The following is a 25,964-nucleotide window of genomic DNA, read 5'->3' as shown; positions in this document are numbered from 1 at the left end:
CAGATGATAGGCATATAGAAAATATTGCCAATACAGAATGAAATAGTACTTTGTATCATGTTTTTGACTGAATTCACAATAGAAATGAGATACTCATTTGTATTTTTTTTTCTTATTAAGGTAAACAGAAAAGGGTTTTTTAAAAAAAAATGATGATTTTCTTTTTATTTACAGGATTTGCTAGTCCACTTACTGGGATAGCCGATGCCTCTCAAAGCAGCTTGCATAATGCCTTGCACATCTATATGAATGGAACGATGTCCCAGGTACAAGGATCTGCCAATGATCCCATCTTTCTTCTTCACCATGCATTTGTTGACAGGTTGGTTGACATTTTTTTCCATATACCATGTATTACTGAGTTTCAATGTAGCAGATGAGAGATATCTGTGATTTTTTTATCATAAACACTAAGGAGTTATGATGTTTATTGTTTCTGATTGAGTTTTAATGGAAATAGAACCTAAACTAAGAATTTGGAAGCAAATATTTCATTAAGGTAGTATTTCTAAAAGAAACAAATATTAAGAATGGGTAAAGTAGGGTAAGACTGGGGATAAAAAAGGGTCAAGGAGAGACTGAAATATCAGAATCAGCCAGATTTTGGTAAAATTTTACTCTGCTTATTCTCTCCTAAGAGAAAATAGAGCTGGGCTTTTGAGCTCCAGCACTAACCAGCCATGGACTACATACTACCCTGGGGATATTTTTGTTAACTGCATCCAAATGGATTGTGACTCTTAGAAACCACATGCAGCACAGTAGAACTGCACCTTAGGACTTTCTGTACTGTCATTGGACAGAATCAGACTGTTGATCTTTTTTTCTGTAATGTTGTGTATGGTCGAGTCCAAATCAACCCATAGCTGACCCTCTAGGTGGTTTTCAAAGGCAGTTTTAATCACATGGGAGGAGATTGCCCATCTTTCTCCAGCAAAGCAATGGGTAAATTCAAACCAAGAGTCTTCAGGATTGCAGAACAGCTTCTTACTACTAAGCCCACTAGAGTTTCCTGTGGAGCAGTGAGGGGAGTTCAAATCGAGAACCTTCCAGTTGACAACCAACTGCTAAACAGTTGTACACCAGGACTCATTGGGGTATAAAAGGCAGAAGCCCAATTCTTACAATTATAGTACCACAACACAGAATTATGGACAATAGACTCTACTCAGACATCTGTTAAAATTAAATTTTTCTACTCCTTTAGAATATTCTGTTATTTCCATTTTACCACTAGACGTCTGTATACTTAATATAATAACTCAAACTAATGAGCAAATGCCAAGGTAGTTTCTGACTCAGCCCACACAGACAACCTGATGAAAATTATGGGGGTGGAAATAAAGGCATCATAAATGAAAGTGAGATTTGTATATTATTCCAAAGCATTGTAGCACACAACTTTCTTCTCAGATCTCTAGTAAGATTCAGTTCTCAAAGGCAGCATGTAAATACACTGGTATTTTTCATTTGCAATATATATATTTTTTCTCAGCCTTTAAAAATGTTGTATACATTTGTCTACCTATTACACATTATTTGTGGGTTTATGTGCTGCTCACGCCTTCCCCAAATCTCAAACACATTTTTGTTGATCTAATTTTTAAGTACTTTGCAAAATTAGCTTCAATCTTTTTATCTCCTCCATGAAGTGTGCCTAGACCATTCCTGACTATAACTAGATCTTCTATCCAAAGTGTGTTGAAACAAGCTAGCAAGATCTATTTGCATTGTTCTTTAAACAAATTTCTTCATCAGTGATCATACATTGATGGGAGTGTTTACACCATGGAAAATACTACAACTACAGCTTTTATTCTCATATAGCAGGTTGTTAAATATTTTTCAGCAAACCAGCATTTCCATGTATTAATTCACACATTTCCTATCTATATATTTTACTGTGAGAACATTGCTTATGTCTTTTGTCTTTTCACTTACTTAAGAGATACTTAACGGCACAGTCTGTGTCTTGAGTATTTCCTTGTCTCCATGATTTGTACTTTTCCCACTTCTGTATTTTTAATGATATGCATATAATTATTAATATACAATGTATTTCATTCATGTACATAGAGGGGGATTTTGATGTGTATGTGTGTGTGTATGTGTGTTTTACACTTTTCTTCATTGACACTATGTTTCATACAAACATTCCCACATACTGTGTTTTATAAATGACTATTGTATGATACCCACCATTACCCCATCTTCAGGTACCTGCCAGATCTTTCCAATTTCCTTTACCTGCTCCCTTCACCCTCCAAATTGTGTGACCTGGTGATTTTCCCACTACCCATCCTCTTTCCTCTACTCCCACTTCTTCCCTCCTTGGGCCCCCATACACATTTTTTACAATGGTATTATATAGTATTTGTCGGAAAGTAGAGGGATTGAAACTTTTAAATTGTGGGTGGAATTGTAAAATGGTACAACAACTATTCTGAAAAACAGTTTGCCATTTCCTCAAAAAGCTAAACACAGAAACTCCATATGACCCAGCGATTCTACTAGGAATTTATATTCTGCTAGGAATGCCTCCCAAGGAAATTAGAACGGAGATACAGATATTTGTACACGAATGTTCATAGTAGCGTTATTCACCACCATAAAAACACGGACACAGCTCAAATGTCCAACTACAACTGAATGGATTGAGACATTGTGGTACATTCACATAATGGAATTACAGGGCAGCACTCAAGAGCACTGATTTAGAGAAATGATTTCTATTTTATCCACTTAGTCAACATAATTCATTTCCATCAAGTTGGAAAAGACTCAGCAAATTTCCATTGGGTTCCTGAGGCTATAATTTGCATGAGAGAAGATATTCTCCCTAAGACACACTGGTGGATTTTAAGTGCCAGATATATACAGCCTTTTGTGTAGTGCAAAACTCTAGGGAATATGTCAAGATATCTTTTGGCAAAGTCCATATATAGAATTATATATTTTTTTCCTCATAGTGATTTGTATAGTATCTGTTTAGTAGGTACATAGTTATTTTCTATTAAATAAATTACTTACACTTACCAGAGCCATAGAAGACACTTCAGAGGAGTCATTTTACCTGAAGAATGGTTTAATTTTTAAATGAGTAACCTGGTGAATTTATTCAGCCAACAATATTGATAAGAATAAAAATTATTATTTTGACTAGGCAGTTGTATTTCTCATTCTTTTCTTAGTAACTTCAATTCTAAGAAAAGTAGGAGAGGAGAAGATTTGGATACTTAAAAGAAATAAATCAAATGATACATTATATTGGTCAAATCTGCTGCAAAACATTTTCTTGTTTATGCATCTTTTGTTATGTACTGTTGAGTTGCCTGCAACTTACAGTGATCCTACGTACAACAGTTTTGAAGCCTGTCCTGTCCTGTCCTATCCTGAGCCAGTCTCACTGAATCTGACGCCTACCCCCATTGCCCTAGTTACTGCAGCAATACATCCTCTCTATATGGTCTCTCTACCCTTCTGAGCATGATGTCCTTCACCAAGGATTGGTCCCTCCTGACCACATGTCCAAAGTACTTGAGACAGAGCTTCAAAATCCTAGCCTTCAAGGAGACACTTGGTTTCAACCTCTCCAAGAGAGAACTATTTGTTTTCTTGGCAGTCCTTATTTGTTCAAGACTCTCCTCCAGCACCACAACTCAAAACCATCAGTTCTTCTTCTGCTATCCTTAGTCATTTTCCAGCTCTCTGACACATAGTAAGTAATTGAGAAGACCATGGCCCGGATCAGGTTCACCTTAGTCTAGACTGACACTGTTGCTTCTCAGTACTCTGGAGAGTCTCTGACAGCAGATTTACCTAATGCAATTCATCTTTTGATTTCCTGACTATTGGTACTAAGAGTGTTGATTATGGAGTCGAGAAATCTATGATTGTTTAACAACCTCAATCTTTATTAGGGTGCTGCCAATTGGTCCAATGGTGAGAATCTTTGTGTTCTTGATGTTGAGATTTAATCCTTACTGAAGACTATAGTGCTTGACCCTCTGCAGCAAATCAGGTTCTCTTCAGTTTCAGCAATATTTCTTTTTTTTTTGTTTTGTTTTATAATTTTTTAATAATCTACCTATATTTTGTTTCGTGAATATTCATTATTTTTATACAATCTTATTTACATTATATTTTCTTCATGGGTATGTTGGGGTTTTTTTCCCTCTTACAATCATCTTGCTAATAACTACATTCATGAAAGCATATAAACCAGCTTTTTTGTGGCTTCTGCCTTAACACAGTCATTTTAGATGGCCAATTTCTGGTTTGCCGATTCTTATCAAACAAGTACTCTGAGGAAACAAGCATCTCCCTGAAAAATGAAGGTTGGGTTTTTTTCAAATTTATAAAAGCAAATTTAATAATAATCATTTAATGCCATGAACATGTTTCACATGTTTAATATGCTTCAAACATGGTCCCAGACACTGGGGGTGGGATGAGAGAACCACAACAAAACAAAATGAACCAAAGAACTGTAAAACCAGACTCATAATTTTAATACAACATTATCACCTTTCTCAAGATGTTTAGTCGTGGAGAAAATATGGATAACTAAACAACTGTAGTATAATGATTCCTGTTCAGTCACAGGAGAAGAACTTAAAATACTTCTTAAAAGAGATTATGAATGTGCTGAGCTCTAAAAGGCACAAGATCTACAAGACATAGGAAGGTAGTTCAAGGCCAGGGACACAAGGACAGATTATAAACTCTAAGTAGGAGCTGAAGAAGAAATTGGAGACTTGACTTCTAAAACAAGCCTCAGTATTCATCTGTGGCTTAGTAGTAAGAAGTTGTATCTCCAAGACAAAGGCAAGTGGTTTGAATCAAGGGTGAAAGATGGACAATCTCTTCCCATGCGATTCACAGCCTCTGAAAACCCCCTGGAGGATCAGCTATGGATCGGTTCCAATTCAAAGTACACAACAACAATATGAATGTAGAGACATTATCTGCCAAACCTATATGGTCATGAGTAATACATCTCTTTACCTGTCCATATCATTATATTTTTTTAATATTTAAAAATTTATTATTCAGTCAAGAGAATACAGATTAAGGCAGCTCTAAGCCCTCTCCCATGCCCCCAACCAAGAATAAAAGGAAAAAAATATGAAAAATTTCATTTACTTAGGTTTTTTGAATTTCACAATTGTTAACTGCTGACATTAATAGTATGTTGTGACCTAGTTACATAAGACAAAGATGGATTCCAATTTATAAGGGAAAACATCCACATCTTTTTTTTTTAAAAAAAATCTTTATTCTTCCAATTGTGAGTCCTTAGACTGCTGACAAATGTTAAACAACACACTGAGATGTCCTGAACTGGATAGTGGTTGTTGTTGCTAAGTGCCATTGAGTTGTAGGTGACTCATAGCAACCCTATGAACGAAAGTCCTCAACACTTGCGTGTGTGACTTTCATCCTTTCTCCAGGTTTATAGGGTTTCCAGAGGCAAGCTATTTACAGAAGTGGATGCCACTCCTGCTTCCAAGCTTGTTTCAGCAGGGAAGTGCCACCAAACACTGTCCACCATGGGTAACCATTATTACATTTGACACATCAGTGTCACAGTGTTCAGCTTCCCAATGACCACAAGTTACCTCTGCAGGGCAAGAGGACACACCAGGGCTATATGACCTAGAAGACTGTTTGAACAAAAACAGTGAAAAACAGGCCTTAGGGCTGCAGATTAGAGTCACCCACCTTTGGCTTGGTAGCATCACTCTTGGTCCACTAGGCCAACTCTTCTCTTTCTGTGTTGTTAAGTGATTTTGAGTTGTAGGCGACTCATAGTGACCCTGTGAACAAAAGTCCTTCACATTTTCATCCTCTCTTCAGGTTCATAGGGTTACTGGAGGCAAGCTATTTACAGAAGTGGATGCCACTCCTGCTTCCAACTGAATAGTGGAGTCAAAGGAAAAATATTCCCCATTTGCAACAAAAGAAAAACCCACTTGGACATTTAATTCCATTGCATAAAATGGTTCCCCTCATCTGTTGGCTTCTCCTTCTTGTCTCTCCATATCGTTTTTTCTTTTAGACTTAAAAAAAAGCCTTTCTAAAATCTTATTGTACCGTATTTTTATTCATTAGTTATTGATGAACGTTCTGAATTTTGTTTTCAAGTGGATTTTACTAAATGATATTGAGACACACCTACATGCACACAAAGTTTTGACAATTTTAAGCATTAAACTTTGAACATGCAAATTGAAGGTTAATAGGCTAACACATTGCCATATACTTAGAAACACACTTGCCATCATGTGCGGCAACTTAAATACATTTTAAACTTTAGTAGTTATTTCCAAATTTCTGTTCAAAAATGTTCCATTATTTGTCTACATTTCACTAAACACATAATAAAAGAATGTCTGCTACTATGTTTCCATTAGAATTGAGTATTGTCAAGCATACCAACTTTCCTAGAAAAGTAGAAAAATTTACTTAAACTTCTTTATTCCCTATTCATGTTATAAAGTAACTTTTTTCTTTTATAAAAATTTCTATATAGCATGTTATTTCTGTATTTGCCTTTGTACTACTGGCTAGTTTGTTGTTGTTGTTGTTATGTGTCATTGAGTCACTTGTGACTCATAGCGACCCTATGTACAACAGCCCTAAACTCTGCTCTGTCCTCTGCCAATCACACTGTCCCTGACACTCCCATCTTGATTACCCCAGTCACTGAATCAATCCACCTCATAGAGGGTCTTCCCCTCCTGCACTGTCTCTCCACCCTCCCAAGCATGATGTCCCTCTCCAAGGACTGGTCCCTCCTTGCAACATGTCCAAAGTATGTCAGATGAAGCCCCAGAATCCTTGCCTCCAAGAAGCTACCCAGTTTAACCCTCTCCAGGATGAATCTCTTTGTTTTCTTAGCAGTCCATGATACACTCAATACTCTTTCTCCAGCACCACAGCTCAAAGGCATCAATTCTCCTTCTAGCCTCCCTAGTCATTGTCCAACTCTCTGATGCATAACCAGTGACTGCAAAGACCATGGCCTGTATCAGGCACACCGTAGTCTCCAGAGTGACACCATATTGAAAAGAAAAACGTCCTAATATTTTTGTCATGGACATTATGAATTTTTCCAAGTCATCAATTAACCCTTAAAATATTCTCTTTATTACTAACTTTTAAAAAGTATTCCTCTTACAGTATTACTGTTGCTGTTAGGTACAGTTGAGTTGACTAGGACGTATAGAGACCTACGAACAAGGCACCTTAACCTTACCCTATCTTGCTCCATCCTCATCATCTCGGATATACTTGATTCCATTGTTACAATCACTGGGGCAATTCATCTTGTTTGAGGTCTTTTTTTTCACTGACCCTCCACTTTTCCAAACATGCTGTTTTTCTCCAAGGAATCGTGCCTCCTAACAGATGACCAAAGTGAGAAAAAGTTTCATCATCCTTGCCTCTAAGGAGCTCCCTGGTTGGACTTTCTTGAAGCAATATTTATTTGGTTTCTTGGCAGTCCATGAGACATTTGGTAACCATCACTTTTGTTTCGTTTCCTTTATTCCATCTTTCCCCTCATGGCTTTATCATCCTTATCCTTGTCATGCCTGTGGTATTCTCATCCGTAATAAAAAAGTGCTTGTTTGATCTAAATATGCAATGTCTTTTTGGATCTTTGCAATATTCCGCATAATGAATTTTAAAAGAAATGACAGTGGAATGCATTAGAACAATTATAGGGCTTTAGTGGATCTCTTAGTGACAGCTTAATCATGCTTTTACTTATGATTAATGGATAAGTGACAAATAGATAAATCCAATTCACAGTTAATATCATTTTTCCCCCTCTATACATGATAAAGTCTGATTAGGCACTCTAAACTGTCCTCTATTCTATAAATATTTTCCAGCAAGGGGAAGGAATTGAAGAATAGCAACTCCACAAGGAAGTTGGACAGTTGTTAATTCTCTGAGAAGCCTTGAGGGAAGCTAAAGACAGGGAATTAGAAATTTTAAATCTGCTTTACACTTAACATCCACTAAGCAGAGCTGTTGTCTTTAAACCTCTCCAACTTAGTATGAAGTACTAAGCTTTTGAACAGTTAACTAGGTGCCAGGCACTGCACTGTGAACTTTCTACTTGGCACTTGTATAGATGACTTTCATTCCAAGGAGTCGTTTTGGATACCGTAGGTGAATTAAATTTGTGCTATCTTTTGTATCCTACACAATCCATCCTGCCAGTGCTTCTCATTAGTTTTTCATAGACCATATCTATTTTATTCTTATTTTCCCCTTGACATGGAGAAGTTTCAACCATGTGGTGGGTGTTCTTAATTATTTAATGCTGCTACGTATGTGCTCTATGAGGTAATCTGGGTTTGCTGTGATGCTAAACCTTGCATCATTGGGGTATCAAATACCATAATGATTTCCCATTGTGGACAGGGTTTGGTGGAGCTCCCAGATGTAAGATGGTTTGGAAGCAGTAAAGGCATTTATTTCTGAAACCACATGCCTCTGGAAAGAAGCTCTATGAAATTGGAGAAATGACAATAGTTATGGAAATGCATCAGGTCTTTTGTTCATAGAGTCGCTCTAGTTATTGAGAAAAGCTTTTCCCCCCCTTTAGCATCTGTAGGCCAAGCATTCCTTGGTGATCTCTGTATGTCCTGGTTATTCCTGGTATAAAGAAGGCCCCCACAACATAATCTATCTGACAATTTTTTTTCTTTCCTTTATTATTTCTTGATGGTAATGATGACCCTGTCTTGGATTGCTTTCCTCCTCTTTTACCCCTATTGAGATAAAAGATATTATATGCTACACTCTAGAAAAACTGTTGTATTCCTCCTTTAATCTTTTTACAACTACTTAGATTGTCATTATCTAGCTTCCATATGATAGCAATGCTGTTGTTATACATCTTTGAGTCAGAACTGATTCATAGCTGACCCTCCAGCAGTAACATGAAGGCAGCTGAAGCAGTAATCCCATAGGTAGAAACAGCCCATCTTTCTACCTCAGAGCAGATGATGAATTCCACCCAAGTAACTTTGGGTTGACAGCATAGCTCTTTACCATGAGGCCACAGACCTCCAATAATTCTATCCATGGCAGTGAATAGTCAATAAATATTAAACAATCCAAATTAGTGTATGAACTATTCATTATTTCATTCAACAAATACATATTGATACTCTGCTGTACAAGCACTATCCTAAACTCTGATGTTAAAGCGGTAAGCCAAAAACATAAATCCCTGCACTGGAAAGGTTATGTTGCTGTTGTGTGCCACTTAGTTGGAGTCAACCCATAGCTGACCCTCCAGGGTGTTTTCAGAGGCAGTTAATTGCACAGAAAAAAAAATGTCCATTCTTCTTCTGCAGGGCAGTTGGTAAATTTGAACCATAGGCCTTTGGGATTATAACACAGCTTCTTACCATTAGGCCACCATAGCTTCCTCATAAAGGTTATATTCTTGTCATTTCTTTATTCAGCAATGACACTATGTAAAGCACTCTGACCCCATTTTCCACAGGTGAAAACTGAAGATATGGGGGGGGGGGAATCTATCTTCTCTATAAGTGGACAGTAAAACAATAAAACTAGACTTTAAATTTAAATCTCTTGAGCAATTTTCACTGTGTAATATTGCCTCTCACTTTAGATTATACATATTTTAGTATAATAAAGAAAATTATCAGCTTCAAGCATAGAAAACACTTTTGAAGTTTATAAAGACATTCTGCCATTTCCTCTGAAGTTGAGCATCCAGGCTAAAATGGTAGAAAGGACTTTTTGAACTTCTATTAATTTCTAAGCAAAAGAACTACTGATGTGGGGAAATGTGGCTAAAGTTCCTTGAAGTTGTAATTAACACTTCACAGAAAACGAGTGCTGAGCTCTACTCAGATCTGTGGAAACCCAGTTTTTATTGACTAACTCCTGGCAGTCCCTGGGAGGCTGAGAACTGTGCTCCTTGGGATTTTCCATGGCTAATTTATTGGAAGAAGATCACCATACCTTCTTTTGAGGTGCTACCAGGTAGATTTGAACCTCTAATCTCTTAGTTAGCCACTGAGAATTATTTTCATCACCCAAGGAAACTGTTCAGACCTATAGTATTTGGGGATATCTCTACACAAAAGAAAGTGTTAAGAATGCCCAGGGAGAGTTTAGGCAAACACAAGAAGAACTTTTCAACATTTTCATTCTTTAATTAACATTGCTCATTTCAAGAAATCAAATTTCCCCTCACCTTGAGTTTTCATCATCTTTTTTTTTACTTAATTTTAATGAACGTTTACAGAGAGCTTGTATTTCCATTCATTCATTGTTGCCCATTCATTCATTGTTGCCCATTCATTCATTGTTCTCCCTGCCCGCCCCTACCCCAGTTCACTGTTCTCTTTGAAAAGTAAAAGAAAAATTCTTTCATTGGTATACAATCCTATCCTCTACCCCCCAAGTACCCTCCACTATTCAACCTTCATTCTGGACTCTTGTCATAACCATAATATCCAATCATATATCTTTTTTAAACAGTTCTTTCCCTCACCTGTTTTAATGCAGTATAATTTATCCAATCTTTCTCAGTCTCACCCCAACCCTGATATCAGTCCTGTTCTACAACAGTGGCACTATGTAATATTTGTCCTTTTGTGACTGAGATATTTCAGTTAGCATAATGTCCTCCAGGGTCACCCATTTTGAATGATATTTCATCAGTTCTTTGGTTTTCAATGCAGCATAGTATTCCATTGTGTGAATATACCACAACTTCTCTATCCATTCGTTTATTGTTGGGCACTTAGGTTGTTTCCAGCTCTTTGCTATTGTGAACAAAGCCACAATAAAGATGGGTGTGCATATCTCTACCTGGGCAGATATATCTTTCTTCATCAGCTTTCATCATCTTTAAAATAGGAAACTTTTAGAGACTCTGTTCACCTCAGATTATTACTATGCTTCATAGCTAAGTGCTCGACTACTAACAACAAAGTCAACAGTTACCACAGATGCTCAACAGGAAGGTAGTCTGCCTCAAAAAATGTTTATATGCTATGAGACATTTCTATGCTATTGTGAGTGGAATTTCTCTGATGGCAAAAATTCAGCTTGGTTTAAACCATCTCAATGGTTTTGAAATATCAAATAAGAATATGAGTGTGGAAACTGTCCATAAGTATTAGGCATCAAAATGAGGTAATTAATAGGGAGTCAGACTGATCTGAGCTCAGTTTTGGGACAGCTGGCAACACAACCACAGAACTTCTGATCACATTGGTGGAGATAATATCACTACCCAAGCTGGATTTACGGGGTGTTAGAAATAATGCATTTACAACGTCTTGTTCTTATTTGGTGTTGAATAATAAAATGGAAAAATATCATAAATATATTGCCCCAAATAATGTATATTTAGTTTTAGACCACTGCAATAAAGTGAATATTCTGGTAAAGTCACAGGAATATTTTTTCCACCTGGTATATATAAGTTATGTTTATAAACTATATATGTTTATATCAACTATTTTTTGCTTACACTATGATAGAGTTTATTAAGTGTACACTAACAGTATGAAAATGTTTGAAATATTTCAAGAATTGTCAAAATGTGACTTAAGAAGACAAAATGAGCACATGCTATTACAAAAATTATGCTACTAGACTTTTTCAAGACAGGAATGCCATACATCTTCAATTTGCACAAACAAAACCCCTAACAATACTTGAAAACTACATTAAAGCAAATCACAAAGTGTACCTATATTCTTCAAAAAATTAAATAACTTCTCAACAGGTGAGTCATTCTCAAAAGTTTAGAGAGCTTAGATTATCTTCATAGTGCTTTATTGATTTTGTTATTAGGCGCCATTGAGTCAAGTATGACTCCTAATGACCCTATGAACAACATATCTGAATCCTGTTCTATCCTGTGCCGTCCTCACCATCTCTGATACGCTTGAGCACATTGCTGCAGTCATATTGTGAATCTAACTCATTAAGATCCTCCTCATTCGCGGATCTTCTATCTTTCCCAGCATGATATCCCTTTGCAATTAATAGGGTCTCCTAGAAACATGTCCAAAATATGAGAGATAAAGCTTTGCCATCCTTGCCTCCAAGGAGCCCTCTAGTTACATCTTTTCCAAGATATACCTGTTTGTTCTTCTAGCAGTCCATGGGATATTGAGTATTCTTCTTCAACATCATAACTCAAAGGCATGAATTCTTTGGTCATTCTTACTTATAGTCCAGCTCTCAGCAGCAAAGCAAGTATTGGAAAAGACCATGGCCTGAACCAGATTTGGCTTAGACTTCAAATTGACGTTATTGCTCTTCAGAATTTAGGAAAGGTCCCTGACAGCAGTTTTGTCCAAAGCAAAACATCTTTTCATCTCCTGCCTGCTAGAGAGATCCTAACATCAAGGGTATTATTGTTGATTGCCAATCCAAGAAAAATGAAATCAATGTCAGTTTTAATCCTTTCTCCATCTATCATCATGTTGCCGTTGACCAAGTGGGAACAAAAAACAAAAAAGGACCTTTGTTTCCATGATGTTGAGATGCAATCTGTGTTGAAGACTGTAGTCTTTGATTTTCTGCATCAAGTGCTTCAGGTCCTCATTTTCAGTAAGCAAGGTTGTGTCATGTGTGCAACACAAGTTATTGATGAGTCTTCCTCTAATGCTCATGCCACTCTCTTCTTCATAGAATCTGGCTTCATGAATTATTTGCTCAGCATACAAATTGAACAGGGATGGAGAAAGGATACACTTCTGACACTCACTTATCCATATTTTAAACTATACGGTGTTCCCTAGTACCATTCAGACTTCAGTTTCTGGTCTAGGCATAGGCTTTGCTTAACCACAGTTAAGTGTTCTGGAATTCTTATTCTTCACAGTGGTATCCATAGTTTGTTGTAATTCTCATAGTCAAAAGCCTTTGCATAGTTAATATAACACAAATAGACATTCTTCTGGAATTCTCTACTTTCAGCTAGGATCCATCTGACATCAGCAATGATATCCCTGGTGCTATAGCCTCTTTTAAACCCAGCTTGAGCTACTGGTAGTCCCCCATAAATGCACTGTTACAGCCATGTTTGGATGACCTTGAGTAATGGTTTGCTTGCATGTGATACTAGTAATATTGTTCAGCATAGTGCCACTGTTGTAAAGCTGTACTGACATCAGGGTTGGGGGAAATTTAAGAAAAGAGAGGATAAATAATGTATACTGCATTGAAACAACAGATGAGGGAGATAACTGTTTAAAAGGAATATATGATTAGGTATTATTTTCGTGACAAGAGTCCAGAATAAGAGTGGCATAGTAAAGTGGACTTGGCGGGGTCGGGGGGCTGGGGGAGGAGGATTGTATAACAATGAAAGATTTTTTTTCTTTTTCTTCAAAGAGAAGAGCAAACTGACAGGAGGGGTGGGTAGGGAGGAAAGTATGCAACAATGTATGAATGAAAACCCAAGGTCTCTACAAACTTTCATTAAAAATTAAAAACCTAAAAAAATACTACCAAGAAACCTAAAGATAAACAAAACAAGATTTGTAAAATATTGGTCATTGTTTAAGCTGAGAGGTGGGGCATGGAGGTTCATAATATTGACATCTCAATTTTTGCTTTTGCTTGGAAATTTTCATAATAAAAATAATAGAAAACATGTTTTGAAATAAAAAATATTGTTCAATAATTCCCATATTTGTTATTAAGTTTAGTACATGTCAGACGATAAATGGAGGAAAGAATTATCAGGGCTTTAGGGAGACAACTGAAGATCTATTCCTATTCCTACAAAAGTCTTTTTTTCATTAATTTGCTATTTATCTACCATTGAGAAGATAATTATTCAGTATGTGTTCTTTACTTTGCCAAATAGTTAAAACTCCGCAATGTCTTTACTAAAAGAGCTTGTTAATGTATACGGCAGAGGAATTCCACTTGTGCTTATGGGTCCTTCAGGTAGCAGCTTCTCCAGCCAGATCCAAGACAATTACTCCATTCTTTTCAGTCTCCTACCATTTATTCCTTGAACTTTTCTATAGAGCTTAAGATATTGTAGTATAATTATCCAATTATTATTTTATCTACATAGACATTGCATCATTAATTTTAGTTCATGTTCTCTATTATATCTTCTAGTCTTATCCTCTGTATTAAACATAGTGCTCAGCATATAATCTTTTGCTAAATGGAAAAAAAATAAGGTTTAAAGTGCCCAACTGTGTTGTTTTAACTAGAAAAATGGCTGCTAAAGGGGATTTTTATATATATTCTCCACTGTACTTTCAGAAAGCAATCTTCAAAATGTGTTCAGTGAATGTATTCATACAATGGAAACTTTAAATGACAAGTAAATTGATTATATAGATTTATAATTTTTAGTTTTAAATATGTGTACTATAATTTTTTAAAAAGATCCTTAACAAGATTAATTGATAAAGTGACTGTAACAATGAGTTTGACCAGATTAGAGGTCATGATGATGGCATCAAATAGGGCACGGTTCAAATCTGTTTTTCATAGGGTTATTATGAATTGTAATCTATGGCAACTAACAACAAAACAAAGGTAAGAATAATATATAGAATAATGCTTATTCAGATTCAATTTCAAAAAAGCATACTTGTATACCTATAGGTGTTTGTGTCCCCATTGATAGAAGTTAGGGGAAACATGTTATAAACATCTGAAAATTATTAGGTGGTTAGTGAATTATTTGGAGGGTTTTAAATAATTGGATTTTTATAGTAAATTTATATGACTTATGACATCAAATAATAAACCTCAAAACCTACTTAGAGTTTTCATTGTATCACTTTGTTATTAAAATAACTGTGTTTCATATCTATTTCAGACTTTTTCATAGATTCATTGAGTGATAAATTTTACAGTGTGGTCAAACTCAAGGCGCTATACTTCACCTGGAATCTACCTTTCCAGGACTATCTTATATATATATATATATCTTCTCAGTTTAGTGCTTCCTGGGCAAGGGAAAGTTTTGCCTTCACTGGTTCCTGAGCCTCCTTATTTCTTTAGGTCTTCACATCACCTTTAGTAGACAGGCAACAGGGAGTTTATGGAAGTGAATCCATGGTTTGAATGTATATGTTCTGGTTCTCCTCATCCTATAAAATTCCTCTTTGCCATTTTAGCAGTGGAACCAGACTCTAGTCTGTTTATAGGTTCTTCAGGATAGAAGTTGGCATTCAATGTAAGTGCATGCTGTTGGAATACCAAACTGATAAAGTTGTTAATCAGATAAAGCTTCTATGTCAAAGAAATGAAAATAAAGTTCTATAAATATTTCTCATAACTTGGCATCTACTCAATTAAGAAGGTTCCAAAAAGACACAATCAACAATACTTTAGCCTGCATACATTAATTTACATATAAAGTCAAGAAATTTTAAGTCTACGTGTTTTTTGGTATATCCTGTTTCTTAGAATACCTCACTAAGTAGTGTTCCTTGCTATGTAGTGACTTAAAGCAAGCAAACAAATAATGTAAATAATACTATCAGTCTAATTGTCAAAAAGAAAAATAAAACCTACTGGAACAGCACATCAAGAGAACTGCCAGATGTGCAGGATTGGTTTAGAAGAGGCCGTGGTACTATAGATATTATAGTTAATGTTAGATAGATCTTGGCTGAAAGAGAGAGCACCAGAGGAATATCTGTGTTTCATTGACAATGCAAAAGTATTCCACTATGTGTATCACAACAAACTGTGACTTTCAGAAGAATGGGAATCCTAGAACACTTACTGTTTATGCAAAACTTAGACCAGGAGGCAATTCTCATAACAGAGCAAAGAAACTAAGATGTACTATTCCAGTCGTTTTTGTATAATCTTCAGTAGAATTGCTTGCATGTGAAATCAATGATATTGTTCTGTAGTTTCCACACTCAGTTGGGTCACTCTTCTTTGGAATGGGAACAAATATAGATCTCTTCCAGTCAGTTGGCCAAGTGGTTTTTCTCCAGATTTCTTGGCACAACTTGGTGAGCACATCCAGGGCAACATCTGTTAGGTGAAATATGTCACTTTGGATACCATCTATTCCTGGGGCCTTATTTTTTGCTATTTCCTTAAAAGCAGCCTGGAATTCTTCCTTCATCACCATAGGCTCTTGCTCACATGTTTCATTATATTCTTCTGTGTCTTCCAATTCCTTCTGATACAATGACTCAGTATATTCTTTCCATCTTCTTTTAATACTTCCTGGATCATATAATATTCTGCCTAAAGCATTCTTAATTATAGCAAGTCAAGGTTTGAATTTGTTCTTCAGTTCCTTGAGCTTAAGAAATGCTGAGCAAGTTTGGCCCTTTTGATTTTCTGACTCCAACTCCTTGCACATTTCATTGTAATATTTTACTTTGTCATCCCGTGCTGCCTTTTGAAATCTTCTATTCAACTCTTTAGTATCTTGAATTCTTCCTTGTGCTTTGGCTTCTCTGCGATTCAGTGCAATTTTCAGAGTCTCTCTTACATCCATTTTGTTCTTCTCTTCCTCTTCCGTCTTTGCAATGACCGTTTGCACTCTTCCTGGATGATACCCTTGATATCCTTCCCCAACTCATCTGGTCTTCGCTCATTAGTGTTCAAGGCCTCAAACCTGTTCCTGAGATGGTTCCGAAATTCAGGTGGGATTGACTCAAAGTCATATTTTGGTTTCTGTGAACTTGGTTTAATTTTCCTCAGCTTCAGCTTGAATTTGCATATGAGTAGTTGGTGGTCTGTTCCACAATCAGCTCCTGGCCTAGTTTTCACAGCTGATATTGAGATTCTCCAGCGGTTCTTTCCGCAGATGTAATTAATCTGATTCCTATGCATACCGTCAGGTGAAGTCCATGTATATAACCTGTTTTTATGTCTCTTAAAGATGTATTTGCAATGAATAAGTCATTGATTGTGCAAAATTCAGTCATCCTCTGTCCAGCTCCATTTCTGTCACCAAGTCCATGTTTTCCAACTACTTACTGAATCTTCTTCTCTGTTCCCAACTTTTGCATTCCAGTCACCCATTAAAATTCTCATAACTGGACCAACAAATTACATCATAATGGAGAAAAGATTGAAATTGTCAAAATTTCATTTTGACCCACCATCAATATCCATGAAAGGAATAATCAAGAAATAAAATTACATATTTCATTCAGTAAATTTGCTGCTAATTATCTCTGTAAAGAGCTAAAGAGTAAAGATTAAAAAAAAAGGAGTAAAGATGTCACTTTAAAGAGTAAGATACATATGGCCCAAGCCATGATATTTTCTGTTGTTTCAAGTGCATGTGAAATCTAAAGGTTATGGAAAAGTAAGAAAGCATTGATGTCTTTGAATTGTGATGCTTACAGAGAATATTGAATATATTAGGGCTGCCAAAAGGACAAACAAGTTGATTTTGGAAGAAGAGCAATCTGAGTATTAATTAGGGGCACAGATGGTGAGATTTAGTCTTACATACTTAAGAAATGCTTTCAAGAGGAGTCACTTCATGGACACAAAGACATCATGCTTGAAAAAGGAGCTGTTCAGTGAATGACAGCACAACCTTCAGTGAGGTGGATTGACTCAATGCCTGGAATAATTTAAGCACAGTAGAGGTTGTATGGATGCTGGAATAGGACAGGGTTTCCTATATTGTACATACAGTAATTTTGAATTGAAGCTGACTTAACAGAATTTAACAGCAATAGCAATACTGCATCTGGAGTAAATAATGATTTAATAAACCAGATTGCCTGGGAGTGAAGGAGAAAAAACCAAAAAAGTAGACCTTAAGAGTGGTGGTGCTAAATCTTCAATGCTGAACTCTCAGTACCTGAAAGAAAAAATAATTTATTAATAGTTGTTGGATTCTGTTGTTTGGTACAATCAGTTGTAATGAGTGGCTCTGTGAAGAATAAATAAGATTTTTTTTATCATTTAAAATCCAAAGATTCAATATATATGACATATAACAAGAAAAACAGAGAATTATGAGGTAAAGAACAAAGATGTCATTTTGAGGACTAAAATGTTCCTACCTAAGCTGTGATATTTCAGATTACCTCATATGTATGTGAAAGCTAGACGATGGATAAGAAGAACTTAGAAAAAATTTTTATGTTTGGATTATGCCATTGATTAAGAATATTGAATTAGACAGAGTACTGCAAAAAGAACAAACAAATCTGACTTTAAGAAGTACAGCCAGAATACTCCTTAGAAGGAAAAATTTAGATATTTTGTCTTACTAACATTGAACATGGGCCAGCTTTTGGAAACTGACACTGTGTTTTGTAAACAATGCCAGTGAAAATGAGAAAGACCTTCAGTGAAATGGATTAACATAGTGGTTGTAACAATGGGCTCAAACAGCAATGATTGTGTGAATAGGACAGGATGATACAGAGCTTTATTCTTCTCTACGTGAGGTCCCAACGAGATCAAACCAACTCAACAGCCTCTAAATATATAACATGATGTTAGTGAAAATTTCAGGAAATAGCAAATAGCTAAATCCCTAATGACCAACATTTACTGAGTGCTGTATGAATTTACTCATTTAATATGTGTAACAATTCTACCAGTAGGACACCATTATGATCTAATTTTATTGATAAATTGACTGAAGCGGAGATACACTAAGTAACCTGTCAGGATAAGAACTTACATCCTTAAACCACTATAGTGTAGCTTCATAGTGAATTTAGAAATATTTTTATCAGCAGGAACATATAAATGTGTAGGTGTATCCACTCCTCATTTATTGACATGGCTAAGCTCCTAAGGCTAGGTCAATGTGTGGAACTGGCATTATTTAAGATTCTGGAGTTGAGACCAACTCAATAGCACCTAAGGTTAACAGAAACTTTAAATAAGAAATAACAAATACCTAAAGCAGTTGATATTTACTGAGTGATACATATTCAATCTGTATGTTGAGTAAATTATTTGAGAAGTTAGACTCCGTGGAGAAGAATATGGAATAATGATTGGAGGAAAACTTATTAATAACTATTATGCTGATGACACAAACTTGCATGCTGAAAGTGAGAACTTGAAGCACTTGCTTCAGAAGATCAAATTCTGCAACCTTCAATATGGACTGCATCGCAACATCAATAAAACAGAAATTCTCACCACTGGACCTATAGAGAATATCAGGATAGATGGAGAAAAGATTGCAACTGTCACCAACTTCTTTTTACTTGGAGCTGAAATCCATACATTTGGCTCCAGCAGCCAGGATATAAGGAGATGTATTGAGAAGTTTGCAGTCAGGGATCTCTCCATATTACTTAGGAGCAGTGCTTCCTGATTCAGATCATGGTCTTTTCAATCACTTGCTTTGCTGCTGAGAGCTGGAAAATTAGTAAGAATGGCAGAAGAATTGATGTCTTTGAACTGTGGGTTGGAGAAGAATACTAAATATCCCATGGACAGTCAAAAGAACAAAAATATGTCTTGGAGAAGGTGCAAGCAAAGTGCTCATTGGAGGTAAAGATGATAGTTTTGTCTCACATTGTTTGGGCATGTTGCAAGGAGAGGCTATTCCTTGGAGAAAGACATTATTTTTGGGAAGGTGGAGGGAGAGTGAAAGAGAAGACGACCCTAAACCGGGAGTTGGTGTATTGACAAAGGTGGGTGCCATGATAGGTTCAAATGTGTCCACGATTGTGAGGATGGCACAGGACAGGACCCAGGGTTCAGATCTGTTGTTCATAGGGTCACTATGAGTTGTACTCAACTTGACAGCAACTAAAGACAACAAGCCGCCTCCTCTGGAGATGTGTCACACTTTTAGTGCTGTTTCCCATATACACTGGTTTTCACTGCTTATTGGCAGGCCTAATCTACTGGAATGTGTGTGGTGTGGTGAGCTCACTTCCCTCCCACACGTTCCTCACAGCATAGTATCTGAGAGATTTGACTTGATAGCAGTTAAGTATTGGCCTATACCTGTTGCATACCATTGCCTACAATGTTCAGGGACCCCGTTTGTCCTGTTTGCCTCATTCTCACAACTGCAGAACGACTTATTCTTTATCATTCACTTCCTATCTCCCCATACTAACCACTCTGGTAATTTTGAGCTCTCACCCAGCTTACTCTTGCCTATTTGTGACCACACATCATCCTGCTACTTGAATCTTTTTGTGGCTACACCAAGATATTGTGAATGAATGTGACAAGATGCCCTGGAACTGGTAACTCCCATACCTTCATGTGGGCTACCATAGCAGAGCTTCCAGCACTTTATCTGGGATGATCAAGCAAAGGACCCTCCAGGCCAGACTGCATGTCTCTGTAGAACCTGAACCATCAAGACAGTTACCTGAAATTTCTTCCAAACTTATAAATCCAAAATATCAAACAATGACATAGTAAGTGAGATATTGATGTGTATGTGTATCTACAAAGAGAGAAAGAGAGAAAATATTTTTCTGTTGACAGTGAATCAGTCTGCAATTATAGTTGGTTATTTTGAGTGTGAGTCAAAGTATCTTGTTTATGGCAGTTGGCTGGTCCAAGGAGAGCAACGTGGTATCCTGTTCAGCATGTTTATAATGAGGGTAGCAAAGTTCACCAATTTTAGTAACTCTAGAAGGCTATTGTTGATAGGTGTCATTGAGTTAAATAGTACTCAGAGTGACCTTTTGGACCACAGATCTGAGTCCTGTCCTATCCTGTGTCATGCTCATTATCTCTGACACTCTTGAGCCCACGGCTGCAGTCACTGCCTCAGTCCATATCACTGAGAATTTACTCTCTTTTTGCTGACACTCCACATTTCCAAGCTTGCTGTTCCTTTCTAAGAAATAGTCTCTCCTGTGACATGAAGCTTCACCATCTTTGCCTCCAAAGAGTACCCTTACTGTGCCTTTTCCAAAAAATATGTTTGTCCTTTTGATAGTCCAAGGAATATTCAGTATTCTTCTCCAGCACCACAACTACAAGACATCATTTTTTCTGTCATTTTTATTCACTGTCTAGCTCTCAGAGTCATAGCAAATGATTGAAAAGACCATGGTCTGAATAAGGCAAACCTTAGTCTTCAAACTGATAGCATCACTCCTTTGTAATTTGGCGATGTCTCTGATAGCAGACCTGCCCAATGCAGTGTTTTCAGATCTCCAGACTACTGGGACCAAAGGTGTTGACTATGGATCCAAGTAAGATAAAGTTGACAATTTCAAGATTCTCTCCTTCTATCATAATGTTGCTTATTGATCCAGTGGTGAAGATTTCTATCTTCTTGATATTGAGATGCAATCTATATTAATGCTATAGTCTTTGATCTACTAAAGCAAGTTTTTCAAGGCTTACTCATTCTCAGGAAAGGCACCCACTAGGGATGAAAATAAGTGGGTGCCTTTGCTGAAAGCAGGTAGGCTTTGAAAAACTTCAATACCGTAATTGCTACCCATCATGGGCAGTGCTTGGAGGAACTCCCAGATTAATTCAGGTTTGGAAGCAGAAGTGGCATCATCCACTTCTTCAACCACATGCCTCTGGAAAGTCTATGAACTTGGAGAAATGATAGTTATAGAAAGGCTTCAGGCCTTTGTTCTGTAGGGTTGCTTTTAGTCGTACTCAACTCAATGACAATCAACAACAACAACAACAACAATTTACCTTCACCAAGCAAGGTTCTGTCATTTGCATAACAGGTTATTGATGAGTCTTCCTCTAATCTTGATGCCACATTCTCTTCAGTAAAGTCCAGCTTCTTGAATGATTTGCTCAGCATATTGATATAATAGATATGGATAAAGGATAGTCTTAATGCATGCTTTGCCTGATTTAAAATCATGCACTGTTCCCTTGCTCTGTTCATATCACAGCTTCTTGGTCTAGATATAGGTTTTTATAGATTTTTAAAATAGATCTTTGTTATATATCCAGAAATCTAGATCATAAGTAATACTGATTCTTTACAACTTTATCTGTTGAAGACAGGATTCTTAGCAGTTGGCATGTACAGATTGGTACTGATTCAGGAACCAAATGGAACCAAGATCAAGAAGGCAAGAGATGAGACTCAGCCTCAAGAGCACATAGTCTATTAACAAGAATCTGAATGTGAAAGATAAATCTTACAATAGGAACATCATGAAATCTAGAAACAGATGGCCTGTGATCATGGCATGGCTCAGCTCCATTAAACTTATGTGAATTTGGGAAAGTTGTTCAATCTTTTCAATCTTCACTCTCCTCGTTTATAACTCACTCTCATTGCCATCAAGTCAGAACCAACTCATAGCTGGGCTCTTAAGGTTGTTAATCATGTGGTGCAAGGTTGCCTCTCTCCCACAGTTACTGGTGGACTCACATTGCCAGAGAGGCATGGCCTTTGGCTTAGCAGCACACTCCCCATTGACTATGCCACTAAAGTTTCCTTCATTTACAAAATGATGATGAGAATACTATCTTCTTACAAGAAATGTGAGTGTAAACTTTCTAAAGCATAAAACATTATACACAGATTAAATACTTGTGCACAGAATAACTCATGTAAAGAGTCCTGGGAGATATCAGTGAGTAATGCATGTCACTGTGTTGGAGATGTTAGAAGGACCTCAGAAGACAGACTTGGCATTCCAATCCAGTAAAATCCACCTGTTGAAAACCCTATGGTTTCTGCTTTGACATACAAGAATATCTGCTTTGACATACATGGATTTCTCTTTATTCTGAGTCAACTAATTTATATCTAGCTTTTATAAACAAAGTATTAGGGATTTAAGCAAAGCATACAAAATGCACACATCCTTTCCTCACTGTTTTCCGAGTGGTGTTCAGTACTGCTAACCCCTTGTTGTTTCTCCCTTAACCTCAGTCATGAGTGTGTGGCAACTTGGGTAAAAACTTGGAGCAAAACTGTCTAGGGATGGTTGTCCTGCCTCTCTCCTTAGATACAGATTAATTACATCATTTGGAATGGCTTCTTGGCTGTATTTGCCAGCAAGGATTTCCTTCCTTCTGCTCCCCAAGCTTCCCCTGGGTTATCTTGCTTGCTAAGAACGCTGTCCTGACCCACATACCCACAAACCAGATGCCTTGCCAATTTGGCAGCCTAGAAATCATCCAGGCAGAAGAGTGACAGCAAGACAGGCCCCCAGGGCTTCAGGAATGAACTGCAGATTGTAACCCTGCTGGTCATTACAAGGCTGAAGCCTGCTCAGAAAGGTAGGACTCCCAAGGTGATGGAACGGGTTGAGTATGAAAACCAAGAAAACCTCTTTTCATCCCCTCTAGAAATCAGATGAGATGTGGACTAGAAACATATCTCATTTTTATCTCCTTTTCATATTATTGGATTATGACCAGTTTTAAAAATACTCCCACACTATTTCCTTAAGCCAAAACAAAACAAGTAGCTTTATAGTCATCCTTGTCCACGTTTCATTATTTTGCCAAAGATGCTTATTTATCGCTGTAGGTAAATTTAGCTTATAGGCGGCATGCTTTCTTAGAATTATTCATGAGGTACTTTTCTGCTAAATCTTGAGCTTCTTAAATCTTCTACTTGAAGACACACACTCATTTCCACAGAGTTCAAACTGACTCGTCGCTGAGCCTCCACTGTGTTTCCTACGCTTTAAATTGCATAAGACAATGTTCATCTTTCTTCCAAGGAGCCTCTGGTAAATCCAAACAACTAGAGAGGTGCAGCCTTTGGATTAGAAGCATGACTCCTTACTGACCACACTGCTAGAGCTAACTGTATTTGAAGACAGGATCTATATATTGATCATCTCTCAACCCCAAGCATATGGAACAGAAATGCACATAAGAGAGAGACATTAATTAAATGCTCATTAGGATAAAGTGTTATGTAATTGATAATTCTAAGGTAAGAAGCTGTCTGTTGGGTTATAGACAACATTTTGTTGGGGAGTAAAAAATAACATAAGGAAATTAATTGCAATCTACTAAGTGATGAAGAAGCATATATGAAAGCTAATAAATAACCTAAAGAATGTCACTCCTATGGTATGGTAAATAGTCCAAACTTTGCAGGATTAGTGTAATTTAAAGAAATTTATTTGCTTATTAAATTAAGGCAAGCGCCATGATAGGTGGAGAAGAGATTGAGATTGTTAACAATTTCTGCTTACTCTGTTCCATGAAACTGATACCAAAAATGAGGCAATAAAAATATAAATTGCATTGAAAAAAAAATCTGCTGACATGGACCTCTCTAGAGTGCTAAAGAGCAATGATGTCAGTCTAGAGACTAAGGTGAACCTGATCCAGGCTATCGTCTTCACTGTTACTTGTTATGCATCAGGCAGCTGAGCAATGCATAAGGATGACAGAAGAAGAATTGATACCTTTGATTTGTGGTGCTGGTGGATAGTATTGAACTTACTATGGACTACCAAGAAAACAAAAATGTCTATCCCAGAAAGGATAAGACCAAGTAGCACCTTAGAGGCAAGGATTTGAAGCTCCTTTTCACATACTTTGGGCATGTTGCCACTAGAGACCAGTCTTTAAAAGGGCATTATGATTGGAGAGATGGGGGGTCAGCACAAGAGTAAAAGATTCTGGAGAAGATGAATTGACACAGTAGATGGGGTAGTGGGCAGAGACAATGAGATTGGCTTAAGATAGGGCAGGGTTCAAAGCTATTGTGCATTGGGTCACTGTGAGTTACAGGCAGATCAATGGAGCACAGCAACAACATAATTTAAAAGTGAGTGCTGGTGGCCTAGTAAGTAAAGAGTTGCACTACCTACCCAAAGGCAAGTGGTTCAAATCAACCAGCGACTCCACAGGAGAAAAATGGACAGTTACTTTACATTTATAGCCTCTGAAAACCCACTGTGGGGAGATCCAAGATGGTGGTGGAGGCAGAGACAGCGTGGTGAGCTGCAGGAGCAGTGAACCACTTAAAGCAGGGCCGTTATGGCCTTCCACAGACTTCAGCTTATTGATAATTGAACACTTAAACAGTTGATGACTGGCCCTCAGTGAAGACTGAGGCTCAACAACAGGAATTCAAGGATTCCCAAGGAGAAATTGGATGGATGCTGGGCACTGGCCCTCCTCAAGACTGGTACAGCAAAGCCACCACACTGCTGCAAGGTGGACTTGTTCTGGAGAGAATTCTTGGAGCCAGGATGGCGGCTGTGGGGGAAGCTGGCGACCACCGGCCACCTGCACAAGAGGGGCCGTGCGCATGCTGAGCGCCTGTGTGGTGGGGTAAGGTGGTGTGCCCCCAGCAGCTGCTCGCTCTGGGGGGGGGGGCGCGCCTCCAGCCGGCCTCCCACATTGGGGGGATGTGCGCCCCGCTGGCCGCCTGCGTAGGAGGTGGGGGATGGGATGCATGCCCGCCATCTGCAGGTTTGGGTTTTCTTGTACAGGCCAAAGAAGACAATTACCTATAGAATGGACTGTGAGTCTGATGACCTTAACAGTGGCAGCATGCACAAGAGGACCGACATTCTAAATGCACCACATATTTTGTTCTGTTGAATGCTTCTGCCAAAAGATGGTTAGACCTGGGAGGAGTCTATTCACAATTCTCAGGTTCCCTTTATCATAAGGGGAAGGGCAATGACACCTACTTCAAAATATAGTATGACCACTTATGGGGGGGTGTAAAAGTGGCAGTGCTGGAATTGGAAACACTATCCCTGACCACAGTGTCCTCAGTCAGGAGAGGAGACCAGATTGGGGTAGGGGCAATTGGAGGTGGAGTATACCAGCCAGCTCCTAGTGGCTGTTGCCCTGCCCAGGATGGACTGCCCTCAGCCCCCGGATCGGAGCGAGCCATCACGGCCCTCTGCCTGGGGCAGGCTGCCCTCGGCCCTCGGCTCAGGGTGAGCCGTCGCGGCCCTCAGGGTGAGCTCCTCAGTCCCCATGTTGTGCCATCTGACTCCTGGGTGGGGAAGGGGAAAAAAAAAGAATGCCTAGGGTAACCAGAGAATGTTACCTAGGCC

At 37.8% G+C, this 25,964-nt stretch overlaps 1 protein-coding gene across 1 annotated transcript in view; it reads left to right on the top strand.

The window, feature by feature from the left end:
• Window positions 1-25,964, top strand: part of TYR (tyrosinase) — a 160,440-nt gene that overhangs the window by 73,769 nt on the left and 60,707 nt on the right. Inside the window, exon 3 of the mRNA XM_006895274.1 lies at window positions 175-322. Coding sequence (XP_006895336.1) covers window positions 175-322 — 148 coding nt within the window. The remainder of the gene's footprint in view (window positions 1-174; window positions 323-25,964) is intronic.

The sequence above is a fragment of the Elephantulus edwardii genome, unplaced genomic scaffold (assembly GCF_000299155.1).
Source record: "Elephantulus edwardii isolate Elephantulus edwardi_28Jun2011 unplaced genomic scaffold, EleEdw1.0 scaffold00163, whole genome shotgun sequence".
Taxonomy (NCBI): Eukaryota; Metazoa; Chordata; class Mammalia; order Macroscelidea; family Macroscelididae; genus Elephantulus; species Elephantulus edwardii.
The sequence above is the reverse complement of the archived record's forward strand: the minus strand, read 5'-3'. Positions and strand labels throughout refer to the sequence as shown.